Source organism: Notechis scutatus, chromosome Z (assembly GCF_049901735.1).
Source record: "Notechis scutatus isolate UNSWTSFEM ecotype Mainland chromosome Z, rNotScu1.2, whole genome shotgun sequence".
Lineage (NCBI taxonomy): Eukaryota > Metazoa > Chordata > Lepidosauria > Squamata > Elapidae > Notechis > Notechis scutatus.
In genome coordinates, this window is record NC_142025.1 from 116,443,861 (window position 1) to 116,454,669 (window position 10,809).

At 39.1% G+C, this 10,809-nt stretch overlaps 1 protein-coding gene across 1 annotated transcript; it reads left to right on the top strand.

Moving 5' to 3' along the window:
- Positions 1 to 5,713: 5,713 nt before the first annotated feature.
- LOC113429749 (vomeronasal type-2 receptor 26-like) lies at positions 5,714 to 9,771 on the top strand. Its single transcript, XM_026692260.2, has 2 exons — positions 5,714 to 5,831; positions 8,867 to 9,771. Exons 1-2 carry the CDS (start codon positions 5,816 to 5,818, stop codon positions 9,769 to 9,771), a joined length of 921 nt encoding a protein of 306 aa, XP_026548045.2. The 5' UTR covers positions 5,714 to 5,815.
- The last annotated feature ends 1,038 nt before the right edge of the window (positions 9,772 to 10,809 follow it).

Here is a 10,809-nt window from a genome sequence, read left to right on the forward strand (position 1 = left end):
TTCCTTTGCAAAGTAAAAATTAACTACTCTGTACTTTAAGTATATTTTTTTCTTCCAGTTTGGGGATAATTATAATGGCAAAAAATTTGAAGGGAAGTCCCTCTTTTTCAAGAGGCAACTGGGCTTTCTTTATTTTTCCTTGAAGACATTTTGCTTCTCATCCAAGAAGCTTTTCAGTTCTGATCCAGTTCAGTCCAGAAACTTCTTGGGACAACCATGACAAGGATGACTGAGAATCTTCATAAATAAATTTATAAGGGAGTTCATGGTAGGAGAAGATGGGGAATTTGTAGAGCTTCTGACTTAATTGTATGAACGCTAATACAAAAAACAAGTAACTGACTCCAATATTATGATTGAAAGTCCATCAACTAGAACACAACCTAACTAGTGATTTTTTTTATTTGTTCCTGCTTGTACTACTAACACACACACACACACACACACACACACACACACACGGTATTTAGATTTCTTCAGGTATTTTCTCACATCTTAATAGTTGTGCTTTTAAAGTTTGACGAACTTTAAAAGTCTGACTCACAAATGAACACTATACAGAAGCCTGATGATGGCAGATGAGATTCTGCCGAAAAGTTGCTACAACTTTAAAAGCACAATTATAATGACATGGGAAAATACCCAAACAAAGCTGAATACCATACATGTAAGTACCTGTGAAAACTTAAGAAAACACACATAGATAGATAGATAGATAGATAGATAGATAGATAGATAGATAGATAGATAGATAGATAGACAGACAGACAGACAGATAGACAGATAGAGTCAGACTTTCACAGCCGTTTCTGTTTTAAATTTGGGGCTAGCCTATTGCTGTGCCAGAATAGTTTTTTCTTCATCCTGATTGGTTGGGAGTCTTGGTCTGTGTTTACTGGTCTTGGAGTTTGCTGTGTTCTGCTTGATTGGTGTTTCTAATATCTTCTGTCTGTTTTGTAGCTTTTTTGTCTTGATTGGCTGGCAACATTGTGTTTCCTGTATTGGAGGCTTTGAGTGTGGCTTGGCTCCGAGTAAATGGACGGCTATCATTTGTTAGGAAGCTAGGTTTCATCTGGGTGCCTGGTTGGGGTGTGTTGAAGCTGGAGGTATCGGGGGGGTCTGTTTGTGCCCAGGTGTTTGCCTGGCTTGTGGTGTGGAGATTTTTTTGTTTGTGAGTGCAGGCTTCCAAATAATTGACAGTCTGGTGGAGTCATCTCTTCTGTTCATGCTTTCAGGTCTTTTTTCAATCTCTATGGCTTCTCTGATAATTCCGTAGCTGGGGTTTTCTATAGTGGCTAGGGTTTTGGTGCCATTGAAGTCGATGCTATGACTTGTTGCTTTCATGTGTTGGACTAGTGAGGAAGTGTGTTCCAGCTTTTTTACTTCATTTTTGTGTTCATCCAGGCAGGTACTTATTCTTCTATTGGTCTGTCCAATGTATGTGGCAGGGCATGATGCACAGGGAACTTCATATATGCTTTGGTTTTTCAAGTCAATTTTATCTTTGTGTTTTTTTAGGATGGCTGCTATTTTTCTGTCTGTTTTGAAGGCAGTCTTGAAGTGATTCCTGTGTAGTATCTTAATGATTTTGTCCGTAGTACCTCTTATGTAGGGCAGGACAGATGTTCCATAGATCTGTTCATCTTCTAGGTCTCCATTATGTCTCAGTGTGTTTTTGTGGATCAGGCCAGTTATTTTGCTTTTGTGGAAGCCATTAGCTGTCAGTACTTTAGTCAGGGTGCATAGTTCAGTCTTTATGTGTGTCTTGTCTGCCAGGCGTTTGGTTCTGGCAATTAGTGTTTTGGCCACGGAGTTTATCTGTGCTGGGTGGTGGTGGGATTGAGCATTGAGGTAGCAGTTGGTGTATCCAAAGAAGAACAAACTGCACTACTTAACCTGAAAGAAGACACCAGCATAATAATCCCACAAGCAGACAAGGGCAACGCGACAGTGGTTATGAACACATCTGACTACCAAACTAAGTTAACCAACCTCCTCCAAGACCCCACATACAAACCCCTAAACATAGACCCCACCACCTACCTAGAAAAAACCACCAGATCCAAAATAAAAGCCTCCCCCATCAGTGAAGAAATCCAGCAAAGAATCATACCCAGAGAGAAATCATCCAGATGCCCTAAGCTTTATGGTCTCCCCAAGATACACAAAGAAGGAACTCCACTTAGACCAACAGTCAGCTCCATAGGCTCACTTCTACAAAACCTAGGCAAATTTCTCACCAAACTACTACAGCCCTATGCAGAATCCATCAACTCACATGTAAGAAACTCATTCCAGTTCATCGAGATCATAAAGAAATGAAACTTACAACCCAGCAACCTACTAGTGAGCGATGTCATATCCCTCTTCACCCAAGTGCCTATAAAAGAAGCCTTGACAGCCATCCAAAACAAATACAACTCCCCCAAGTACATCCTAGATCTGACCAACCACTGCCTATCCAATACATACTTCACCTACAATGGACAAAAATACAAACAACTAGAAGGAGCACCCATGGGATCCCCTCTCTCACCTGTCATCGCAAACCTCTACATGGAACACTTTGAAACACAAGCTCTAGAAAAATATGATCACAAACCCAAACTCTGGCTCAGATACGTAGATGACACCTTCATAATCTGGCCACACAGGAAAGAAAAACTGAACAACTTCCTCACACATCTCAACAGCCTACACCCCAAAATACAATTCACCATGGAAACAGAAGCTAACAATCAACTCCCCTTCCTAGATGTCTCAGTATACAAAAAATTCCAATGGCTCCCTAGGACACACCATCTACCAGAAGAAAACACATGCAAACTGCTATCTACACACACTCTCTCACCACCACCCAATCAATTCCGTAGCCGAGACACTCATCTCCAGAACAAAATGCTTAGCCGATGAACAACACCTAAAAACTGAACTACACACTCTCACTAACGTACTAACAACCAATGGAATCCAAAAAGAAACCCCAACCAAAATCCAAGACAGAGAACAAGAGAATGGCAAAGCCCTCCTCCCACATGTAAAAGGCACTACAGACAAAATCAGCAAGATCCTCCAAAAACACAACATTAAAACAGCATTCTGCACAAACAGAAAAATATCCACCATCCTAAGAAATCCAAAAGACAAAATAGAGTTAGAAAGCCAAGGAGCATACGAAATCCCTTGCACCGCCTGCTTCACCACATACATTGGACAAACTAACAGAAGAATAAGTGCACGCATTGAAGAACACAAGAACTCAATCAAAAAGAAGAACCGACCTCTTCCCTACACATGTTCTTATGAAAAAGCCATCCAATCTGCAAACATCAACTCCATCAACCAATCAAGAAATGACAACACAGCCAACCTCCCCACCAGTATTTATAGAGAGATGGCAGCTCCGATCATGCTTTGGTCACACAAGCATGAAGCCGAAAGTACCAGCCTGAAGATGGCGAGTGGGACCTCGTCGAAACATCGCCAAAATACTCTGAATCTTACACAGGAAAAGACCTGAACACGCCAAGATCTGCATACCTGTACCCGTGAAAATCTACAAAAACAAATATCCTACCTCTACTGGGAGGAAACCTTCTGGCTGACCAGGACCTACAAGAAACTCAAAGTCTGAAGAATCACCATCTTATGTGACCTCACATTCCTATGCAATTGCCGAGACAAAAAAGTGATCACCACATGCTTCCAACTCAAATTCCATTCCAAAATCTCAGCCACTGAAAGGATCCTGAAAAGAACAGAATTAGCCCTAATCAGAAACGAACTCCACAGGAAAAGATTCCTACTAGACCAAACCAACAGGGACCTACTCACTCTCCACCTCAAATTCAGCAACAAAATCCACCCAGCACTCTGGGACAAATCCAAACAACTAGCCCTCTGGAGAGCTGAAACAGAAACCTCCCACAAGACAGACACACACACCAACAAACTCCACAGACTAGAGAAATGCCAGAAGCCCAAACCCCACCCACAACAATGCATGAAACAAACAGTACACAACATATCAGACAGAACCCACACCATAGCAGAAACCAATGTCCTTTCCAAGGGATTCAACTTTGCAGTCGCCCCCAAATGCATACCCACCTAAAACATCATATGTCGAGTTGACACTAGCCTAACCAAAATTAACCCAGATGTAGCTAATAAAATCAGACTTGAAGTCACCAACGTCCTCTGCTCCAGCAATCCACCCAGAAGCAACTTTCACAGAGAAGAACAAAAAGCACTCACCAACTTGAGGAAAGATAATCATTCTCCCAGCAGACAAAGGCAACACCACGGTTGTGATGAACACATCAGACTACCAATCCAAACTATCCAACCTACTCCAAGACCCCGCTTACAAACCTCTAAATACAGACCCCACCACCTATCTGGAAAAAACCACCAAATCCAAAATAAAAGCCTCTCCCATCAGTGAAGAGATCCAGCAAAGAATCATTCCCAGAGAAAAATCATCCAGATGCCCTAAGCTCTATGGCCTCCCCAAGATACACAAAGAAGGAACACCACTCAGACCCATAATCAGCTCCATAGGCTCATCTCTACAGAATCTTGCTAAATTTCTTGCCAAACAACTCCAGCCCTACACAGAATCCATCACCTCACACATACAAAACTCTTTCCACTTCATAGAAACAATAAAGAAACAAAACCTACAGCCCAGAGACCTACTCATGAGCTTTGATGTCATATCCCTCTTCACCCAAGTACCTATTAAAGAAGCCTTGACAGCTATCCAAAACAAATACAACCCCCTTAAGCACATCCTAGATCTGACCAACCACTGCCTAACCAACACATACTTCATCCACAACATACTTCAACATACTTCATCCACAACATACTTCATACACAACATACTTCATCCACAACATACAAAGATACAAACAGATAGAAGGAGCACCTATGGGATCACCCCTCTCACCCATCATCACTAACCTATAGGATGTTACAACACAGCCAACAACCCAGGAGATTACAGCACAAGACCCAGGATGTCACAACAATAAAATTCAGAAGGTCATCACACAGCCCATGGACATTACAACACAGGAGGCTGATAGACACACAGCCAATACCTCAGCCACACATGTTCTTATGAAAAAGTCATCCAATCTGCAAACATCAACTCCATCAACCAATCAAGAAATGACAACACAGCCAACCTCCCCACCAGTATTTATGGAGAGACAGCAGCTCTGATCATGCTTTGCTCGCACAAGTACGAAGCTGAAAGCATCAGCCTGAAGATGGCAAGTGGGACCTCGTCGAAATGTCACCAAGATACTCTCAATCTTACACGGGAAAAGACCCGAACACGCCAAGACATACATATATATATGTCACACACTGCTTGCACTGGCACTAAGCCGAAAGCACCAGCCTGAAGATGGCGAGTGGGACCTCCCCGAAACGTTGCCTAGATACTTTGAATCTTACGCGGGAGAAAACCCGAATAACTAAAGATCAGAAACATATATATATATATATATATATATATATATATATATATATATATATATATATATATATATATATATATATATGTGTGTGTGTGTGTGTGTGTGTGTGTGTGTGTGTGTGTGTGTGTGTGTGTGTACACACACACACATATATTCATTCCTATTCACTATTCAAATCTCCAGTCTTGAATTCCATCTTGGTTTATCAATAGATCTTGCCTCGTTCAGTCTGTAATGATCCCTGTCCTGCTGGCTATCAGAAGAAAAAGAAAGAAGGTGAGAAATTTTGCTGTTATGATTGTGATCCATGTTCTGATGGGAAGATGTCAAACATGTCAGGTAAATTATTCTCTATTTTAATCTACTGTAATCTGCTCTGTTCTGCTCCACTCTGCTCTACTCTGTGGCATTACATTTTTTCACTGCAAAATTGCACAGTGGTAATTACTATGATTTACATATGCAGCTAGGGGATGCGGTGGCTCAGTGGCTAAAGACACTGAGCTTGTCAATTGAAAGGTCGGCAGTTCAGCGGTTCGAATCCCTAGTGCCATATAATGGGGTGAGCTTGTTCCAGCTTCTGCCAACCTAACAGTTCAAAAACACATAAAAAATGCAAGTAGAAACATAGGGACCATTTTTAGTTGGAAGGTAACAGCATTCTGTGTGCCTTCAGTGACCACATGACCCCAGAGATGTCTTTGGACAGCGCTGGCTCTTCAGCTTTGAAATGGAGATGAGCACCACCCCCTAGAGCCAGAAACAATTAGCACATATGTGCGAGGGGAACCTTTACTTTTACCTTTATACATGTAGCTGATTTGCTTTCTTCATTTATTCCAATGCCAATTCTTCACTCTTACTGCATCAACAAATTGCCTTCCCCATATCTCAGTGTGGTTTCAGATCACAAAGGCCAGCCAGTAAGGAGTCCCAAAGGTGTTTTTTCAAGAGGGACTGGAGTTTCTTGGATGAGAAGTGAAACATCATCATCATATACAAAAAACAAAAAAACAAAAAAAACAACCAGAAAGCCCATTCGCCTTTTGAAAAAGCATATTTGGGACAACAATGACCTGGATGACTGACAATCTCCATAGACAACTGGTAAGGAGGACACAGGGATATGTAGCGGAAATTGTGTAGCATTTGTGAGATAAATTCCAGAAGGCAAAGAGGTAGTGAAGCTTAGATAGTTTGGCTGTGTGAAAGATAGTTAAGGATCCTCTCCAGCAATTTCAAAGTGATGCAAGTAGTTGCTTTAGTTTGGCAAGATTTATGTCTGTAGGTGAGGAGCAATGAATACAACTGCTTAGAAATAATTCCACACAAGTTTCTTCATTCTTGAGGCCTGACAAAAGTCCTTTATGACTTGGGACCACTTATGACTATCTGAGGGATCTCCTCTCCCCAGTTGTATCAGCCCACTGTACTAAATTTGGCAAGAAAGGCATGCTATGGGTACCATCAGCTAGACATCTACATTGGGTGGGTACCAGGATATGTCCCTTCTCTGCCATGGTGTCTGTCTTATGAAAGCATCTTCCTTGCAGAATTAGATTTATTCCATCCCTTTCAATGTTCTTTTTTTAATTAAATTTTATTGTACAGTTTCCCTTAATACACATAACAGTTCATAATTACACAATGCCATTGTGTACTGTTTGCATCAAATCCCTTTTTTCCCCTTCCCATCATGTTGTACATCCTAGTTAAAACTATCGTATAGTATAATATCATATATTATATCATATCCATCATATTATATGTCATATTATACATCCAAATTATCTCTATTATTTCTACCATAATAGATTATTACAATCCTCACTTTGTGCACTTCATATTATATTCATGTACAGTTCATAAATATACTTTTTACATTGTTTATTCTTACATCTTTCCCTATTACTGTATATATGTGTTTTGTTGATCTTTCCTTATTTAACACTAATCTCTACTTCTATTATTTATCCAATTATACAATGTTTCCCATGATAAATAGTACTCTGACTCCTCTTTATCTTTAAGTTCCATTGTAATGTTCTGAAAGCAATTCAAGACCTGGTTATTTTTTTCAGGCCTGGGGGTCCCAAGGTACTGGGCACTTTTTGAGACCTCTGTATTGTTCAAGTGACCGTTTTTATCATGCTCATTGCCTAGTTTGTTCATTTATGATATTCACTAATATGGATTTTTATACTGTATGTGTCTCAAAGGTGTTTTTTTGAAAAAGCCACTGGAATTTGTTTGTTTTTCCTTTAAAACATTTCATCCAAGAAACTTTTTTAGTTCAGACTGAATGGTGGAGGATGGAAGGGTTTATATTCCTTGCAATCATCTGGTCTGCAGCAGTTGAAGAAGGTTCCACACTCATTTGCACTATTCAGGTGACTCTGAGGGCACAGATAGACCTCCAAGTGGCTTCAATGACTTTCAGAAATAGTACTAAAAACCAGATGACTGCAAAGAATATAAATCCTTCCATTCTTCACCATTCAGTCAGAACTAAGGAAGCTTCCTGGATGCGAAGTGAAATGTCTTCAAGGAAAAACAAAATCCAGTTGTCTTTTGGAAAAAAAAAAACACCTTTGGGACAACCATGGCCTTGGATGACTGAGAATATCCATGTATTTTATGTGGGTTTTTAAAACATTGTTTTATCTCCTTGTGTGTGCTCAAAGTCCCATCTTGGTAAGTTGAGCATCTATATAAATTTGACAAATAAATAAAATAATAATTAGATGATAGATATGTAGATAGATAAATAGATAGATAAATAGATAGATAGGTAGGTAGGTAGGTAGGTAGGTAGGTAGATTGATTGACAGACAGACAGACAGACAGACAGACAAGTCAAGTTTGTCCATTTGATTGAAATCCAATCCCTTGTTTTAGGGGCATGTAATATATGCCTGGTAAAAATTGACGGGGTTTCAGTCACACAGTTTGATAAGCATAAGTCCTTTTGAAATACCACTCATATGCATCCATTCATAACATTTGGAAAGGAAAGCCAGAAGGGAAGGGCCTTTAGGAAGCTTCTAAATATTTCCTTTTTGGTGTTACCTGTGTCTGATTATAACCAATACAAAAGATTCCAACCTCAATACCTTCAGATCATCATCTAATGATCTTATCCAGTACTTTTCAAACTTAGCTACTTTAGGAGGCAGTGTGGACTGCAACTACAAGATGCTTCACCCAGAATTCTAAGAATTGGAGTGCAGATGTTTCAAAGTGGCTAGCTTTGCAAAGCACTGATCTAATCTAATATAGTTTATGTATTGCACTTGGAGCTACATCAATCATGATGTTGAGATTCCATGTTTCATGATCTCTCTCTCTCTCTCCTCCCTCCCTCTTATTTCCAGACATGATTGCTTGTTCCGAATGTTCAGAAGATCAATATCCAAGTAAAGATAAAGTTACATGCATCCCCAAAGCCGTAACTTTTCTAACTTATAAAGAACCTTTAGGAATTGGTTTAGCTATAATTGCTGTATTATTTTCAATCATTACCATGTTCATATCTGGAATATTTATTATTTATAAGGACACCCCTATTGTTAAAGCAAATAACAAGGGCCTCACCTACACTCTTCTAATCTCCCTTCTGCTTTGCTTCCTCTGCTCTTTCCTCTTCCTGGGAAAACCTCTTCAAGTGATATGCTTCCTGCGACAATCCGTGTTTGGCCTTATCTTCTCTGTGGCTATTTCTTCTGTGTTGGCCAAAACCATCATGGTCATTGCAGCATTCATGGCCACCAAACCAGGGTCTGGCATGAGAAAATGGTTGGGGAAAAAAACATCCTTCTTAATTGTTTTTTCTGGCTCTTTCATTCAAGCAAGCATTTGTCTGGCATGGATGATCACATCTCCCCCATTTCCAGAACTTAACATGCAATCCATGACTGAAGAGATCATAGCAGAATGCAATGAAGGGTCTGTTGTGATGTTTTACCTTGTGTTGGGCTATATGGGGTTTCTGTCTCTGGTCAGCTTCATGGTAGCTTTCCTAGCTAGGAACCTGCCAGACACATTCAATGAAGCCAAGTTCATCACTTTTAGCATGTTGATGTTTTGTAGTGTTTGGTTGTCTTTTGTTCCAACGTATTTGAGCACCAAAGGAAAGTATATGGTAGCTGTGGAGATCTTCTCCATTTTAGCTTCCAGTGCTGGGTTATTGGGATGTATCTTTTCCCCCAAATGCTATATTATTTTGCTGAGGCCTGACCTCAACAACAAAGAGAAACTTGTAAAGAAAAAGCATTTCTGACTATTGAATTATGGTTATAATTATTTCTGCTCTGATTAATAATCCTTTTCTAAGTATAATATCAGGAGTTGTGTATCAGCTCTGCCAACTTTACTAATACTATATATCTTTGGCAAATGTAAATGTGTGTGTGTAATTCTTATTAATGTCAAAGAAAAATAAACTCTTTCACAATGATGGACTTGCTTTTAATAAAGTATTTTCATTTAGTTCTGATTATTTACAAGATGTATTTAATGAAGAGAGTAGTTAGGTTGTCTTCAAAAAAGGCCTGATGTTTTGTAACCATTAATAATTATTTTATATCTGGGTAACAAAGTTGAGATCTTATCATCATCAAGGAGCAATAAAAATAAACCCCAGGTTCTACTTTAAATCATTGAGCTAGGAGAATGTTAGAATAGCTGAGCAATTAGAAATATATTAGATTTATTTTTCCCCAAATCTAATTTATTCTTACACCCTCTTCAATTACTTTTCAACTTTATGAATTTGAAAAAAATAAATATTTTTGATATTTTAATTTTATCTTTGATAACTGAAAGAAATGCAGTTAATGTAATAATTTTATGCATGCATGCTTCATTAAAGGACATTTCCAACAAATTTTGAAAGAAGAAAGTAACAAAAAGAAAGAAATACATAAGTGAAACAAGTGCAAAGAAAGAAAGAGAAAAATAGAAAGGAAAGGAAAGGTTATAAAGATGCAGTTTTCAATCTTCTTGTAAATATCATTGTATATTGTATATGTATAATATATATTTCTCTCTATTGAACTCCTCTTGGGTAACATGATCAAATGACTAAGATGATTAAGGGCTTGGAGATAAAAACATATGAAGAATGGTTTCAGGAATTGGATATGGCCAGTCTAGAGGAAAAAAAACTGGGGTGACATGATAGCGGTATTCCAGTATTTGAGGAGCTTCCACAAGGAAGAGGTGGCCAACTTCTTTTCCAAAGCACCAGAAGTCAAGACAAGAAACAATGGATGGAAACTAATCAAGGAGAGGAACAACCTGGAATTAAGGAGAAACT